At 44.8% G+C, this 18,178-nt stretch overlaps 1 protein-coding gene across 1 annotated transcript in view; it reads left to right on the forward strand.

Annotated features, from left to right (window-relative positions):
• CDHR2 (cadherin related family member 2) overlaps positions 1 to 18,178 on the forward strand; it is a 64,800-nt gene that overhangs the window by 21,419 nt on the left and 25,203 nt on the right. Inside the window, exons 11-21 of the mRNA XM_030213161.1 lie at positions 723 to 841; positions 1,233 to 1,463; positions 1,757 to 1,912; positions 5,383 to 5,547; positions 11,687 to 11,748; positions 13,294 to 13,537; positions 15,425 to 15,664; positions 15,857 to 15,926; positions 16,256 to 16,861; positions 17,379 to 17,450; positions 17,900 to 17,946. Coding sequence (XP_030069021.1) covers positions 723 to 841; positions 1,233 to 1,463; positions 1,757 to 1,912; positions 5,383 to 5,547; positions 11,687 to 11,748; positions 13,294 to 13,537; positions 15,425 to 15,664; positions 15,857 to 15,926; positions 16,256 to 16,861; positions 17,379 to 17,450; positions 17,900 to 17,946 — 2,012 coding nt within the window. The remainder of the gene's footprint in view (positions 1 to 722; positions 842 to 1,232; positions 1,464 to 1,756; positions 1,913 to 5,382; positions 5,548 to 11,686; positions 11,749 to 13,293; positions 13,538 to 15,424; positions 15,665 to 15,856; positions 15,927 to 16,255; positions 16,862 to 17,378; positions 17,451 to 17,899; positions 17,947 to 18,178) is intronic.

The following is an 18,178-nucleotide window of genomic DNA, read 5'->3' on the forward strand; positions in this document are numbered from 1 at the left end:
TCCACTCCCAATTCTGTTCTGACTTAGATGACGCTCTCATCATTGGTTTTATTTACCCCACCTCCCCATTCCCCCTCTACTCATCCCATCCTTCTCTTCTCCATCTCCCCTTTATCTTATCCCTCCTTACCCCTTTTCTCCCAAATTATACTATCCTATCCTGTCTACCCTCTCTTATCCTAATCGTACATTATCAAGCTCAACTTATCATAAACTATCAAGCTCAACTTATAATGTTTTGAAATTTCTATTATATGACTTTGTATTTCAATTTACTATGTAAGCTGCATTGAGCCTGCATTATGTGGGAAAGTGCGGGGTACAAATGTAATAAATAATAATAATAATACTATCTAGTAAAATTTAACTGAATACCTGGCATTTCTCCAGTGCCTCCAAGATTTAATGGTTCAATAATATCCAAATAAGTTGTCTGATAAAATTTAGCTGGTCACTGGGTTGGTAAATTCAAAAGCTGAGATTTGTCCAATTAACTCCCAAAGTTAAACGGTCAGATCTTTTGAATGTCAATGGCCTGTGCATAACCCCATTCCCCATTAGTTTTTCTCAGTTTCTACTTTCTTCCTCTGCTTTTTCCCTGAAAAGTCTTTGTCTTATACTCTGCACTTCTAGCTCTGCTCATACACACCTCTCCTGGCCTTGCTGATAGGAGAACCTCCTCTGCACCTCACGCATCTCCTCTCCTCTCCTCTTACATTTAGATGCTTCTGTACCAGGTTTGTTTGCAATCAACAACAGCACTGGAGAAATCTTCGTGAGTGGACTGATTGATCGTGAAACACTTTTGGAGTCCAATGAACAGGTTCTCCTTACCATTGTGGTGAGCACAAACAAACAGAGCATGCAGAGGCAGGATGAGAGCCAGGAAATGTTGACAAATCTTTTTGCTAAGAGTTTTCAGATATTCTGCTTTCAGGAATGAGTTGAGTTATTTGTCCATTGAGAAGTTGTAGATGAATGTGGGGAAGCAGAGGCTGCTGGGAATGGATAAAATGAAATTTTCAACCCCAGCTTCCAGAGTATCTGGCATGTCTAGAGCTAGAGACTTCCAATGATTGTTCTCACGTAGATGAGTCTCCAGTAGATATGCCATAATATTCATGAAAGTCTGCTTGAAAGACCCCAGAAGCTGTTCGGACAGGTTGGGGATCTTGGACTCTTGATTCAGCAGGTGAGTACATTTTTTAATGTTAGATTTGTCTCTTTTCCAGGCACAAGAGTCAAATTTAAACATCTATGGTCAGGTAGCAGATGCCAGGATGAACCTCACAGTTAGAGTGATTGATGTCAATGATAACAAACCCCAGTTTTACAACTGTGAGCTCCCCAACTGTAATTTTAGTGCAAGCCCCAAGAGCAACTTTGTGGGAGAAGTTGAAGAACACTCGTCCTCCAGGGTCCCTGTTGCCAACCTCAGCATTACAGCTTATGACCCTGATAAGGTAAACAAGTCAGACCTGTCTGTTATTGGGCATACACAATTGTAGTGGGGCACGATTAAGGTGTATTGGCAGAGCTGGGTGTGTGTCCGTGTGTTGCTGAGGGTTTTTTTGGTGCTGAAGTAGCTTGGGATGCTGTTGGAAGGAGTGAGATACATTCACAGAGCTGTTTGGGGGTGGGGGTGGGGTAATGTAATATCTTTTTCCAGTGTTTTTGCTCACAAGTATATAATATAGCTAATTATCTGTCACAATGACAACCTTGGGATTGTTGGTTGTGGGTTTATGTTGGACAGGACTTCAACGGGGCCTTTGAGCTGTTTCTTCAGGGCCCAGATGCTGCTGCCTTTTCTGTCTCACCCCATAAAGTTGTTGGCAGTGGAACCGTTCAGATCCTGGTGAGCAACTCCAGCGCTGTGGACTATGAAGTAATGAAAGTCATGACTGTTCAGGTATGTTCACTGTCCGCAGTTGAATCTATTGGGAGGGAAAACATATGTTAATCCCCAAGACCATCCTGGCCAGCTCCTGCAGAGGGAATTGGTGTGATGCTTAGGGTGAAGACCTTTTCATCTCCTTCCCCCCCTACCCCCTCTGTATTTCCTGGAGACAGAGGGCCATGCCAATCACCAAAACCTTTGAGTATTACATGCAAGCCGGGCTATATCCATAACCCAGATGAAACTGGAGAAGCTTAATGCTCTCTCTGTAGTCAGAGTACACCTCTTATCTGAAGAAACAATGCAGGTTTCTTCTCTCTTCCTCCAATAACACTTCACTCTGTGCCAGACTTCACCAACAATGTAATAACAAGGAGTTGTCCTTTCCTGCTTCTCCGTTTGATGCCTGGGGATTCTTTTAAAACGTATTTATTTTTAAAATTTATATTCCGCACAATCTAAGATTCTAGGTGGATTGGATAATACACCCTGAAACTCCTAGGCGTAACAATTGATCGAAATCTTAATCTAGATAGCCATGTAAAAAAATGTTATAAAGAAAATGTTCTATGCAATGTGGAGGCTTAGAAGAGTGAAACCTTTCTTCCCAAGGGAGACAGTCTGCCATTGGCGTTCCGTGGTTGCCTGACACCCAGGGCGGATCGCCACTGCTCCCCCTCCCTCCCGGGTGCAGGGCAACATGGCACGGCACCCCCCACCCCACACAGTCCCCACTTGCCTTCCAAGTTCCAGCTCTGTCCACCCCAGCATGGCGCCGCCTCCCCCCCGATTCAGTCCCATCTGCCAACCAGGTTCCAGCTCCGTCCACCCCAGCGTGGCGCCTCGCATCTGCAGCGCTGCTGTAAAAAGAAGAAAATCGCCTCCTCATCGGCCCTTCCCTCACTGTGTCCTGCCCTAGAGGAAATAGGAAGTTATGTCAGAGGGCAGGACACAGTGAGGGAAGGGCCGACGAGGAGGCGATTTTCTTCTTTTTACAGCAGCGCTGCAGATGCGAGGCGCCACGCTGGGGTGGACGGAGCTGTAACCTGGTTGGCAGATGGGACTGAATCGGGGGGGGGGGAGGTGGCGCCATGCTGGGGTGGATGGAGCTGGAATCTGGTTGTCAGGTGGGGACTGCGTCGGGGGGGGGGAGGCGGTACCACACTGGGGGTGGACGGAGCTGGAACCTGGTTGGCAGGTGGGGACTGCGTGGGGGGGGAGGCGGCGCCACGCTGGTGGTGGACGAAGGTGGAACCTGGTTGGCAGGTGTGGACTGCATCGGGGGGGGGGATGACGGTTCCATGCCAAGGGGGGGTGTGGATGGACGGAGCAGAGCACCCCCCCACCCGTTGACACCCGGGGCGGACCGCCCCCACTGCCCCGCCCTTGCTATGCCACTGCATTCCGCAAACTAGTGCAATCATTGGTATTGAGCCATTAAGAAACTCCAGACAGCCCAGAACACTGCAGCCAGATTGATGTTCGGAAAGGCGAAATATGAAAGTGCTAGACCCCTTAGAGAAAAACTGCATTGGCTCCCACTGAAGGATCGAATTGCATTCAAGATTTGCACCTTGGTTCATAAAATTATTTATGGAGATGCCCCTTCTTACATGTCAGACCTAATAGACTTACCAGAGAGAAACAACAAAAGTTCATCACGCACTTGCTTAAACCTTCACTATCCCAGCTGCAGAGGACTTAAATACAAATCTATACATACATCTAGCTTCTCATACATCTGCACACAACTATGGAATGATTTACCGATCACCTTGAAAACAACACACAACTTGACAACCTTCCGAAAATTACTGAAGACTTACTTATTCATAAAGACGTACAATAAAGACCCCCATAACAATCTGACTTCCAAATTACTCTAAATGCAACTATTATGGAACTCTCCTAATTTGTTTATTTTATTTACTTCCTCATTACTGAATATTATACCTTGTCCTGATATCATTGTATTATGTTTTATCCATTTATCCACTTCCAATCCTACATGATATACTTATGCACCTTTATTTGCAACAATTCTGAAATTATTGTTCCGCTAATATGATTGCCATGATATTCTTATGCACCTTATCTGTATCTATATTCTGAAATTCTTATTCTATTAATGTGAATGTTGTTGTAACGTTTTGTAAGCCACATTGAGCCTGAAAATGGGTGGGAAAATGTGGGATACAAATGCAGCAAATAAACAAATAAATATACATAATCATAAATTATCAATATACAGAACACCATAGACCAGGGCTTGACAAATCCCGGGCACCAGGTCGCCATAGCACCAAGAAATTGCATCCTGGGATTTCATGCCTCCGAAAGATATTTTTTCCTTCCACAGCACTGGCTCAAACTGCTTCTCTGGGCTCTGCACAGCGATTGGGCTCTGCATATACTTGAGAGGCATGTTGCAAGGGGTTCAGGAAGTCTCTCAGGATTTTAAACCATGAGATTTCCCCAACTGCCTGCACTGCACGGCTCAAGTATATGCAGAGCCCAATCGCTGTGCAGGGCTGAAAGAAGCAGTTTGAGGTAGTGCTGTGAATAACAAGGTATGAGAAACAGGAGAAGGGGGGCACAAGAGAGATTGGGGGAAGGCTGGAGAGGGGCATGAGAGGAGCAGAATGAGGGCTGGTGGGGGGGCCTATGACTGAGACTGAGTGAAGGATATGGGGGGTATGGGAGAGAGTTAGACTGAGTGAAAGCTGTAGGGGAGGGTATGAGAAAGAGACAGACAGACTGAGTGAAAGCTGCATGTGTATTGGGGGGGATATGAGAGACAGACAGATCGGGTGAAAGCTGTGGGGGGGGATGAGAGAGAGAGACAGACTGGGTGAAAGCTTTAGGGGGAGGGTATGAGAGGAGAGAAAGACAGACAGACTAGGTGAAGGTTGTGGGAAAGGGGGTATGAGAGAGAGAGAGAGAGAGAGAGAGGGACAAACTGGGTGAAGGCTTTGGGAAGGAGGTAGGAGAGAGAGAGACTGAGTGAAGGCTGTGGGGGAGGGTATGAGAAAGAGAGACAGATAGACTGGGTGAAGGCGGGGGGGAACGAGTTATGAGAGAGAAACTGATGGAGACCCTGAAATATCCTGAAAACCTAACTAGCAAGGGGTACTCCAGGACTGGACTTGGGAAGTACTGTAGTATAGTATAAAATACTATAGTATAGTATGGTATAATGGCAGAAACAAACAACGAGGGGTTAATCCCCTGGGTGAAATAAGCACTTTTTAAAAATCTGTGCATGCCTTGAAGCTGGTCCAAACTCGACAGAGAAATGTTTTGTAACATATGTAAGATGGGGAATACACATGGCCCCTTACAAATCTCTGTGTCCTGGTGATGTCCATGTGCTGAAATTGTTGCTTCTATGTGAATGTGATGTACAAGTAGATGCCACTTTACAAAGGGAGATGCTTTTAGAACAGTGTGAGGACTGATTTTCCTGCCGTTCCCACCTACAGATCGTAGCTAACGACTCGGCCTTAGGCACGGACTGCTGCTCATTTGCCAACGTCACCATCCACCTCCTCGATATCAATGACCACAGCCCACAATTTGCAGAGTCTTTCTACAAGCTTCAAGTGGAGGAACACTGTAAGAATGGAACCGTCCTGTCCACTATCACGGTATGGCATGGAGGATCCATCAGGAGGGGCGTGGACACATAGAGGTCCATATTCAAACAGACACAACCTAGGAGTCCGCTTTTACGCCTCCCTTCCATGTGCAATTCTCTAGAATATTAGCACTTTCATATAAGTGTGCAATTATCCACAAAAGTGCCAGCAGTGCACCTGACTTACATAGTGCAAGGGGCGGAGCATGGCTGGGACATGGCGGGGCTCCTACTTTTGCATGTAACTTACAGAATACTATGTTAGGTGAGTGCTTGCTCATTTAGCCTCATTCTACCAGCTGTATGGCTGGTACAGCTGCGGGTGTGTTATGTTAGGCACACTGATGCCAGGTTACACTAGTATTTTATACAGACCCTGGGTGTCCATTAGAGAACAGAGCTCCTACCCCATGTCCTCAGGGCACCTAAATAGTGAAATTGCTCTAAGTGGGAAATTGGTTTGCATAATGTTATCTGGCTAAGGAGTGGAACTTAACCCAGAGAGATGTGTGGCTGAATCTGTCCAGATAGTTATCCATATAACCTTAGGGTGGTTTTTTTGTCTGGACAGTTCTAGCTGTTCAGCATTGAATATTAACAGCAAAAGGCTAAAGTATAATAGAGCCCCAGGAGAAGCCTCCAGCACTATCTTTTTTTATCTAGGTAAACCTTGTTTGAACTGTGATTTACATAGACAAATTTAGCCTGTGAATGAAGGGGAGGAATGACTTTAAATCACCAGTGTTAACTGCAAAAATCAGCTAAATAGATCCTATGACTATGGTTCTCATAGTTTAGGTATAAATGCCAGCTTCAAGTTACAGGTGACTTAGACTCTAAGCATGAATGATCTAGTGTGGGTTTCTCTGCACGTGTGTGATACAACCACATGGATTCTCACTCTAGGGACAGGCATGTATGCTTTCTCTTCTCTTCCCCCCTTTTGCCCCCCCCCCCCACTTTCTCTCTCTGAACCTTTGCATAGATGTACGTACACCTTCTCTCTTTCCCCCTCTACCTCTCTCACTGACCTTTGGACAGATAACCTTGCATTCTTTTCTTTCTCTCTGTCTGGTCTTCCCCCTCCCCCCACTCCACCTCCATTCTCTATCCCTCCCTTCCTGTCTCTCTATCTGCCCCCCCCCCCAGGGGCCAGCCCAACCATTAGGCAAGGCTAGGCCGTCACCTAGGGCATCTGCTTCTAGAGGACAGCAAAGTACACCTGCAGTCAAAGCAAAACAATAGATCATGTTAGTCACAAACTCAATCAATCAATCATTATTAAGATGGACTTAGGATAAGCAGCTTAACATTTGTTTTACTCTTTTGGGATCTTGCCAGGTACTTAGACCTGGATTGGCCACTTTACATTTTATTATTCCATTTTTTAATCTGACACATGAAAAAGTTAATTCCTTGGACATCCATGTCTACATCAAATCCATTGCTTTTGTTCTGTGAGTGGATCCCAGTTTCATGGACTGGTCAGTTTTTATGGACTTTTACTTTGAATTTTGTCTTCTCATCCTCTTTCCCAACCTGTAAAAAAAAGGTATTTTTTTCTCACGGTAAAATCGATGCAGAAGTTTTCTGGTTTCAAGTGACTTCATTGTTATCTACTGTAGGAGGAACTGGAGTCATCTTTGGAAAAATTTGTCAGAGTATTACTGCTGAATTGGATTTGACAGCTCCTCAAAAGCTTACATTTAGTTCTAGAACTATGAATAATCCTTGGTTTTTGGAAGAATTGAAGGATTTGAAATCTAATGGCGAAAAACTGGAGATAATACTTGTAAAAAATGTTGGAACATTTCTTTTCTCCAACATAAGCATCAAATAAGAACTAAAGAGAACATGTTATTCAGGGTTGATTGAAATAGATAGTCTGAATTTGAGAAAACTATTTTAACTTATGAAGTGTTTTCAACACCTGCTTTAGTAATAGTGACTCTGTTAGTGGTCAGCCCACTTCTAGTCAGCTACATGTTTTTCTCAGAGGAGTGATATGATTTATGTGTATTTTAAGGAGACATTGACCCATGTTTTTGAGGATAAAGAGATAAACACAGTACATCATATTTCTATTGCAAGTCTAGCACATAGACTTTGGTTCACATTTACAGAGGTATCGGTGAGGGATGTGTCACCCTTATTGAAAAACTTTGTGTTCTCCTGTACATTAGATAACCATCCAATCTTTCTGATTTTGAATTCTCCAAATTTGATAATTTGTTGGTTGGTCAATTTCATAAATGTGATCTTTGATCAAGGATACTTTTCTTCATTGATGGGTGATAGACTCCTATCCCCAAAGGAAATGGCCTTGATCTTTCTTTGCCCACTAGTTTTACACCTACCTTTTCTGACCAAATTAATAGAATTCTTGGTCAGTTCTCAACTATCAAGTTATATCCAGCAATTTAACCCCACTTTTACATAGCTGTTCTAGCGGCTGTTGCGTGCTAATGCCAACACAGCCCATTCATTTTCAGCGAGACACAGTGAAGAGCACAGGCACAATAGATCATCTGAAACAGAGGTGGGGTCTCCGGAAGAAGCCTATGCAAAGCGGGTCCCCATTGGGAACTCTGCCTAAGACTTAAAATAATTTTACAGAACAAAGACAATGAGACGATCATCTGAAGTTTTATATGAGCTGTGCAATTTAAGCTAAGTAATAATTTTACTTCATTTAGTTGTTGGTAAAATTATTGGTGAATTAAAAGTTTTGAAATTTTGTCTACTCAGCAACGGTGAATAGGAGGTTTTTCAGACCAATGATGACTTGTTTGACCAATCACACATAGGAAGCTATAAGCTCCAAGTTTGTGGATTGAAGTCTTAATGAGGTCCTTTTCTCCTAGTTTTTGAAAAACAAACAATTTAGAGAAAAAAGAGATTTTGCTCTGTATTTCCTATGAATATACCATACTGTATCTCTATAGCCATATTGAGTCACCCAAAACAACAACAATAGCAAACACTTACTAGAAATAACCCAGTGGAGACCTGCATTTCACTTGACGGAGACTCCATGGTGTGGCACTGTTAACTTTTTATGCTGACACCAAAGCAAATAGGAAGGAGATGTGAAGGGAGGTTTGGAGGAGGTGCTGTCCCCAATGGGTGGTGGCAAGATGGGGAGATGCCAGACTACATGGAGGAAGGCAGGCAGAGGCAGGAGTAATACTATACCCATGTCAAACTTCAATGCAGCACCTCTGTCCCCATTACTAAAATCGGGGACAGAAGGTATCCAGATAGGAAGGAGTCGAGGTCAGGGGTCTATATACGTGGACAATCCCTGAAAATCAGGAGAGTCTGGTACACTTAATTCTAATGCATTGTGGACCTGCAGCATTGATTTCAGTGAACTGAATCAGGGAGTTCAAATACCATACTAATTTTGGGATGTAAGCTTAAAACCAGAGGTAAACAAAAGGTTTCCCTCTGGAAACTGTGTGGTTTGCTAGCTCTGTCTCTCTCCGACATGGCACAGATGGCAAGTCACGTGGATAATATACAGTATGTGTCTCATGGAGTTGGTGGAGGGTCTCATGCTCAGATGCAGTTACCCCTCCTGTCATGCATTCAGGGCAAACCTTGTGAAGGAGAGGTGCAGACAGCAGGGTTCCCCCGGCTCCACCAGCAAAGAAATGAGGAGGACATGGATGGGAGCTGTGAAGCTGGTTGAGATCTCTAAGTCCCATCACTTCAAGAAGTAAGTCATAGCAGGGATGAGAACTGCAAAACTACTGGGGATCCCCAGGACCCACAGACTAAAAAAAAAAAAAAAGAGTAATGTGTAGACTGTTGCAGGAAGGTCGGCACAGATTCCCAGGCCCCACTGGCTGAAGATAGGATGTGTGAGAACAGAGCTGCACCAAATGATGGAAAAACTGAAGTTTCTAGACTAGAGAACAAAAGAGAACAAATCTAAGGGGGGAGGGGGGAGCCTGAAGTCAAAGGGGGAGGAGATAGGGTGAGACAAAACAAAATAGGGGAAAAGTTTAGTTTTGTTTATTCAATAATTTGATACACTGCCTTCCAACCCAAAGGCACAAGGCAATTTACAGTATACAGTTGCTAGTGGAGGAGAAGCAGAGATTGAGGCCAAAGGATTTACACCCCATGTACACTACCAACAAATTCTCATTCTTTGGTTTCACTTAGGGGGGCAGCAAATCTAGCTTTCCTGGCATCTTCCTGGTGCATATGCAATGCACGTCTACTGTTGCTGATTCAGCAAAAGTCTCATGTTTATGTTTATTAACTCAATATACTGCCTTATCGAGTGACCCATCAAGGTGGTTTACAATAAACAGACATAAAATGAAAAGGAAACGGAACTACAGTAAAATGATAGTAAAGAAGGAAGCAGAGTATTCAAGAGTTTTCCAGATACTGTTGAACTGGAAAATAGTTACTATTTATCCAAGTGCCGATGGCATTTGTAAAAAGCAGGGTCTTAAGGTCTGTTTTAAATTTAGGCCAAGAATGTTCTTAATGTAAAGGGAGTTGGAGAAGGATCCACAGGGTAGGGGCTGTATGAGAGAAGGCACATTAGCGAGTTGATTCTAATCTTGCTCAAGGCGAGAAAAGAATATTAACAAATAGGTGGAAATATTTTTTTACTCAAAGAATAGGTAAGTTCTGAAACTCGTTGCCGGAGGATGTGGTAACAGTGGTTAGCACATCTGGGTTTAAATAAGGTTTGGACAAGTTCCTGGAGGAAAATTCCATAGCCTGTTATTGAGATGGATATGGGGGAAGCCACTTCCTGCCCTGGGATTGGTAGCATGGAATGGTGCTACTAATTGGGTTTCTGTCAGGAACATGTGACCTGGATTGGCCACTGTTGGAAGCAGGATACTGGGCTAGATGGACCCTTGAATTGACCCAGTATGGCTACTCTTATGTTCTTATGAAACGAGGGAGGATGTGCAATATTATTTCCCTACATCAGTCCAAAATCCTGGAATGTTCTGCCAAAACAACTAAAAGAGCTAGTCGACCACCAACTGTTCAAGAAGTCCTTAAAGACATTCTTCTTCGACAAGGCTTATTCCACTGGCAACTCCTATGTTTAACCTCTCTCTCTTGTTGACTGTACATGGTTATTCGCTGGTTGCTTTGCCCCTAACACAGTGGCGTTCCTAGGGGGGCTGACATCCGGGGCGGATCGCCGATGCGCCCCGCCCCCCGGGTGCAGCGCCCCCCCGGAACAGCGCGACGCCCTCCTGGTGAAAGAACCCCGATCCCCCGGCGAAAGAACCCCCCCGGGTGCACGCCGCTGGGGGGGGGGGTGCCGCGCGCCTGCCGGCTCTTCGTTTTCATGCTCCCTCTGCCCCGTAACAGGAAGTAACCTGTTTTGGGGTAAAGGGAGCATGAAAACAAAGAGCTGACAGATGCGCGGCACCCCCCCAGCGGCGTGCACCCATGGCAGACCGCCCCCACCGCCTCCCCCTTGGTACACCACTGCCCTAACATTCACCCCGTGTTATCCCATGTTCCATCTCCTCCTGTCACAATCCGTAACTGTGCCATCTCTGTATTGTATTGTATCCTCATGAATTAATGTAAGCCACATTGCGCCTGCTCTTGTGAGAAAATGTGGGGTAAAAATACACCAAAATAAATAAAATAAATTAGAAGTGTGAGGTTTAATCAATATTGGAGCTGGCTCCTATGAATCTAAATCCCTATTGCACTTGCTACTAGTCCTTCCCTCTGCAAATTTCTCATTCACTCCTCTTTCTGTTTCTCACACTGCTCTTCCCAAAGAGGCTTGTTTTGAGTATATCAAGATGGTGGCTGTATGGGGAGATGGCTTCAGCCTTGTCATGTGACACTGTCTCCTGTCAACTTAACTTCCTTGGATTATAAACATGATGTTGGGCAGGAGAAGAGGTGGAGATTAGGGGCCTGAAAGTTAATGGGAGGGGGCAAAAGGCTTGAAGGCTCTCCCAGGTTCTACACCAGCCCAGTCCTATAGATGACAGAAATGGACATGCTTAGAGGAGGGGTCCCTCCCACTGCACCCCTAATACCAAGATTCCCTTACAAGCACTGCACACAATAAAATTTCAAGTAAAAAAGAAAATTCCTTTCCAAGCTGTCATTAAACTTTTATTTTGAATTTTTTCCAGGCAACGGATAAAGACTCTGGCGTATATGGGGAAATCTCGTATTGGCTTTTACCAGAATCTATGTGCGTATATTCACTAGTAATTATAATTCTCACATATACTAACTGCTTTATTATGTTATAAAATTCTATTGCCTGCTGGGTTTGGGATTCTCCTCTTTCCTTTTCCTATTGTACATTCTCCATTAATTTTCACACCAGTGTGTTCAGAGTAACTGGTTTGTAATTTCCAACCAACCTCCTGTGCTCACTTTTATGGCATGACAGAGCAGGGCATGGTGGGGGGGGGGGGGGATTCCTAGACAGACCCTCCCCTCATATCATTAACTGTCCTGCATTCTCCAGTGCTAAAGCGATTCAGGAATGAAGGATCTAGTTCTCAGGAAAATGTTATTTCATTTTCTTTCTTGTGAAGTGTTCACCAAAAAGGGGGCTAGCGAAGGACCATTGACATTTGGCAGAGGCACATATTGAAGTGGGGTAGATTTCACTCCATTTCTAGAAGAGAGGATTTTGTGAAACAAGCAAAATGAAAGAGGACACTCAGGTTCCCCTTTGCAGGACTGATGCAGAAAGCTGTGTGTCTGAGCTCTGTGCTAAAGCTCAGGGTTTCCTATTACAGGTGTAAAAATTCCAATATTCAACCAATGCAGTAACCAAATAATATGCAAATAAGCTGTGCACAGAATCTGTGCTTACATGGCTGATGCATGTGCACCTGGGTCTGTACATTTTGTGTGCCTGGAGCTGCATGCGCAGATATCCGCACATGGACTGAAATGCATTCTGTGCACATGTAGTATCCGTGCTCCAGCACATGCAACTCTGAGTATAATACCAACAAGACTGGGTTGCATTTCTCACCAATCCTGCACTTTACTCTGTTCCAGCACACCTTCCCCTCGGCATTGCATTATTACTATTATTATTTTGACCCTTGTCCTCGGAAGCTAGACAAGAACTGCAAGTCCTGTTTGCTTGCAGTAAAGGGCAAGCTCACAAGCACTGACTGTAGAAGAGTGAGCTCACCTTTAACAGCCTCCTCACAGCATTGGAGAACCTTGCGGTCTTCTGTGCACTTCTCTGTATCCGCGTTGAGCAGCTGATGCCTTCGTTAGCATGAGATTTAAATGAGCTGTGCACTGATACCGACCCGAGTCCTTGCACACGGTTACCCATGTGCAGAGCTCGTTTTAATCTAGGATGCCCACTGAAGCGCTCAAATGAGCACAGACATCAAGCTAAGTTGTGCGCAAGGCCTAGGATACTTCATTACACCGGCCCTTTGTGGGGTGCTGCCACTGTTTTATTTGTCCTGCATACACAGGAGTGACAGGCAAAGTGCAAGAGTCTCTCATCTAGGCAGCCGCCCAGGAAGATTGCACAAAAGAAATACTCAAAAAAATCAAACATGCAAAATAAAACAAGAAACCCCAAAACCCCAACTTCAGGAAAAAGAATTCCCTGATTCCCAGAAATTGTGGGCCTTTGCTCATGTTTTCTGCATACTTTTCTGGCCTCAGTTAGGGGTCTTTTGATGCTCCTTGCCCAGCTCTGCACAGCAGGTCCCTTCCTTACCTGATTCGCTCCTATTTTTCTGTCCTACAGACTGAACGTGTTTACAGTAAACAGCAGCACTGGGGAGATATCTGTTCGCAATGGTGACCTGCTGGACCGTGAGACTGGAGCAGTTTATTATGCCACACTTCAGGCATTGGACGGGATGGGGCAGCCTGGCACCACTTTCTTAGAGATAAACATCCTGGATATTAACGATAATGCTCCAGTCATCTTGGGTTCCTACAATGTGTTTGTGAATGAGAACAGTGGCACAGTTCAGCTGAAGATCCTGGTGAGTGTGTGTGTGGGTGGGGGGGTAATCAGCACAGTTCAGCTGAAGACCCTGATGAGTAGGGGGGGGGGAATCAACACAGTTCAGCTGAAGATCCTGGTGAGTTGGGGGGATCAGCACAGTTCAGCTGAAGATCCTGGTGAGTGTGTGTGTGTGTGTGTGGGGGGAATCGGGAAAGCTTAGGATCACTAAGGGAGTGATAGGGAGAGTAGATGGCCTGGATGGGGAGACTGGATAGGCCATATGGTCTTTATCTGCCTACATTTTTCTATGTTTCTATGTCTATTGTGGTGTAGTAATCTTTTATTAATATTGACCTAAAAGTGTGTCTATGTAAGAAGCGGGGGTGGGATTAAGGCGTAGCTAAACTAGGCATGTGCCCAAGGCCCAAATATTTAGGAGGGGCCTTCTCACATGTGCTAATTCAATGGCTTCCAAGGCTGATTTATACCTTGGAAAGAATGAAGAATGGATGGGGAGAGGGGGGGAGGCTTTCAGGTCATTTTAGACTTGTTCTCAAAATTTTACTGCATCCCGTTCGAACAGTCCCCACTTATCAGTCCAACTATCTGGCAGATTGCTCAGTGTCTCTCTATATAATGGATGGACTCGTCAAACGCCATTTGTTTTCTTGGTCTTGACACTGTGGAACCAACTTTCCATCGGTCCCAAGGATGGAAGCTGAAGCTGAAGCTGAAGAGCAGTCTTAAGTTTCAATTTCAAGTTTATTATTTTTTTTACTATACCGCAGTGTAAAATTGTGAATATATTCAAAAGAGAAAGAGGAAGGGAAGAAATTTAAATAGAGAAAATGAATTCCATTAATGATAGGAAAGTAGAAGAGAAAGAAAAACAAAGAAAAAGAAATATCACATGGCTGGGGCCTCCAGGTTCAGCTCCGGCCCCTGCCCCTGCCCCGCTATGCTGCAAGGGAAGGAATACTATTACAAAATTTGAGAAGACATCTCTGAATAGGAATGTTTTGAGTCCCAATTGAAATCTTTTTAGACAAGTTTCTGATCTTTACTCAATTGGAAGAGTTTTTCTTAACCTAGGGGCAGTAACACTAAAAATCGTCTTAGAACCTGTCTTTTTCAGAAAAGCTTTAGGATATAGTGGCTGGAGGCCCAGCCTTTCTGTGGACGGCACCCGGGTAGATTTCTTTTTCTTTTTTCCTCTCTCCTTTCTGTGTGTATTTACTTAGAATTGAAAACCACCCTACTGCAATGTATTATCGAGGAAGCGGTTTAGCACGTTTTAAGAAACATTGTAAACAGAGAGAGGTCTCTTCTCCTGCCCCCTGTGTCTTCTCTCCTGTAGGCAGAAGAAATTGGTGGGTGGGCAACACTTCAGCCTCTTCAGTCAGAACCATGCAGAGCCCCTTTGTAGGAGTTTTATGAATTTATATTACTATGGGGAGTCCAACATGCTTGTTTGCTTACAGCCCAGCAGAGGGTTAATCCTGCCCTGTTTAGAGAGAGTTTATTGTTTCACACTTTGGATAGCTGGTGTAGAGGTATGTAGTCTAATACATTTTATTATTCCTATTACTGGGACTGAGCCTTAGAGTTCAAGCCTTTTGGATAGATTTTTCTGCTCTCAGCATATGCATGGAGCCCTCTCTTCTCCATAATTTTGTGTACTTGGTTTATACTGCTCAACCAGCTGCTGCCAGGATCAGAGATTTGAACAAACTGAGCATGAAAGAGGAGGAAGAAGAGAAGGATGCTCAGAAGTGAAAAATGGAATGATGTGGGTAGCGTGAGACCTGTCCACAGAGGCAGCGCTGAGGAAACCTAGCAGAGCAATGGACCTTGTCATCATGTTCTGGATTCCCTGAATCCACTGGTAAGCTTCTTCTAACCTCAGCTCTTCTTTCCTTTCCAGGCTTCTGACAAGGATGAGTTCAACACCAATAACAGCATTGTGGAATTCGAGATCATGCCAAATCAATTTAGTCGCAATTTCTCCATTGGCCAAGAATCCGGTCTGCTGACCAACACAATTCAGCTGGATCGGGAGGCAATAAACGAGACTCTGAATGGAAAGATTGTGCTGCTGGTCCGTGCATATGACCTGGGAACGCCCCAACTGGACTCCTTTATCAATGTCACCATAACAGTGGAGGTAATGTTCATAGATTCTGAAGAACCTAAGCTTGGTGCTTTGGTTTTGGCACACCGTAGGGCAGGGCTTCCACAGAAACACTTCGGATTGAGCACAATGTTGTCAGTATTTCTGTGGGAACACTCTGGATTTGGCAGGCTGTGATGTCACACCCCTATGCTTTTCCTGTTCCATTTTCCGCTTCTCTTTCAGGACCTAAATGACAATGAACCTGTGTTCAGCAGTGAGCGGTATCAGTTCTCAGTGAAGGAGAGAGAGAGGGGTAGGTTCCCACTACTATGGGTTTCTAGAGATGCTTCATGTATGGAGATTCTCCTCTGTTCTGTGCTCAACTCAGGGAATAAACTTCAACAAAACCGTTTTCAGTCATTCATTTTCCTCATGAATCCTTGAGGTTTGAAATTCCATTTCTTACTTCAACAGTATGCTTTTCTGATCAGGACAGTTGCTGACAGCTAATGTTATGTAGTAGTCAGACAGAATCAAGGTCAGGCAACAACCGCTGGTAATTGCTTGCGTAGAGATGATTTGGTTTGGTGATTTTCTGTGGAAATCTAATACCCTGTCCCTGGGGTGCTTGTCTTTTTCTAGGTGTCTTCATCGGAAGTGTCTATGCCACAGACAGAGACCAAACTGAGGTGAACAACCGTATGTCCTTCCAGATTAGTAATGGCAGCTCTGGAAACTTCCTCATCCGTTCCAGTGTGATCCAAGCTGGGCATTCCCAGGGACAGATCTGGCTGGTCCCAGAGGTGGAGTTAGACTATGAAACACAAAAAAATTTCTCCCTTGTCATTGAGGTACAGGACACGGGTATAAACAATGTTATCCACCAGGCCTACACTACTGTGACTGTGCTGGTAAAGGACGTTAACGATGAGCCACCCACCATAGACCCATCTCTGCAGGAAGCAAGTGTCCTTGAGAACAAGACCCAGGATAACCTGCTGACCACGGTTGTCGCCTCAGACAAGGATACCAACCACTCCTTGATCTTTGAAACACTATTTGTGAAATGCTTCCAAGGTACCCGGGATGTTGGCAGTGTATGCTCAGACTGGTTCCGGCTGTTGCCCAATGGTTCAGTTCTGATTACAGAGCCATTGTTCATAGACTATGAGACCTGTGACTTGGTGGAGATAAAGCTGCAGGTGGTGGATCTATTCACAGAGATGGGGAGGAACCACAGTGATCCTGGTAAATCATGCATTTGCTTGCTGACACTCAAAACAATAGAAACACAGCTCTTGTAGTCCCATGCTCTCCCAGCAGGATACATTGTAGGAAAAGATATAGTAGCACTAACTGAGGAGGAGATCAGAGTTGTTGAGGTCCCACCTTCTCCCAGCAGGAGATGATGTAGGAAATAGTGCAGGAGTGTTGACTGTGGGGAAGCTCAGAGCCTCAACAGTCTCAGCCTTTCCCAGAAGGAGGTGCTGAACCTACTCGGCAGGACTTCTGGCTATGGGGGAGTTTATAGCTCCTGTAACACCAATCTATTACTGCACTGGGAGTAACATTAACATGGAAAAGTCTTGAATAAACAGATGCATTAAAGGATAGCACAACTTTACCACCTAGCATAATCAAGGGGAAAAGGCAACAGCATCAGACCTGAATAAATAAATTATTTGTAGTAACAGGAAAGTTGTGAAGCAGCAACTTCATCTCATCCTGTGCTGGGTTCCAAGTCTCTGTTCCTTTTCTACTGCAGGTACCCTACAAATCCACATCCTGGACATTAATGACAATGCCCCAGAGTTTCTGTCTACGGAAGATGTGTTTGGTAAGAGGAGCTACACTCATCCATTCTCCACTAATTAACTTCTCTTTCTGCCATCACAGTGTGTCATGTATCCCTCTATTAGCAGGGTGTACCAGCTTCCCCCCATGGTTTTTTCCCATTAATGACCAGGATCTGATGTGCCAGCCTGGGATGGAGGGTTCACACTTTCTCCTGGGTATGCAACATTCAGGGATGGGTGACGTACCTTGTATATACCAGCTGAGAAAGAGGGGCTTGCAGCCTCTCACTGTATATGCACTAACCTGGATTGGAAGGTCACCTCTTACTGGGCTATTCCACCCCCCTCAGGGTATCATTCATTGGAACTGGTTTTCTGTATTCACTCAGTAGTGACATTATCTGGGCAGAATGAAAGCAGATTACATGATGCAATCTTGTGTAGACCTGGTCATTAAGTGAGACCTATCTGTCTGTCTGTCTTCCAACAGTGCTGCTTTCAGACCCTCTGAAAATACAACCAGAGCCGAAGGTCAAAGTAAGAAAACACATGTTATTCTGCTTCTCTGTCAGGTGGAGTCAGTGTCAGGGCATATGTGTGACAGATTTGTTGAAGGATGGGTGTGTGGATGTGTGCGTGGGGTGGGTGGGTGGAAGGCTAATGCATGAGAGTGGACTGGGCTCTAGGATGTAGAGAGGGGGTGTGGGTGGGTGCATTTGGGTGGGTGGAAGGCTCATGCATGACACAGAATCAGCATTGGGCTCTAGGA

The sequence above is a fragment of the Microcaecilia unicolor genome, chromosome 8 (assembly GCF_901765095.1).
Source record: "Microcaecilia unicolor chromosome 8, aMicUni1.1, whole genome shotgun sequence".
Taxonomy (NCBI): Eukaryota; Metazoa; Chordata; class Amphibia; order Gymnophiona; family Siphonopidae; genus Microcaecilia; species Microcaecilia unicolor.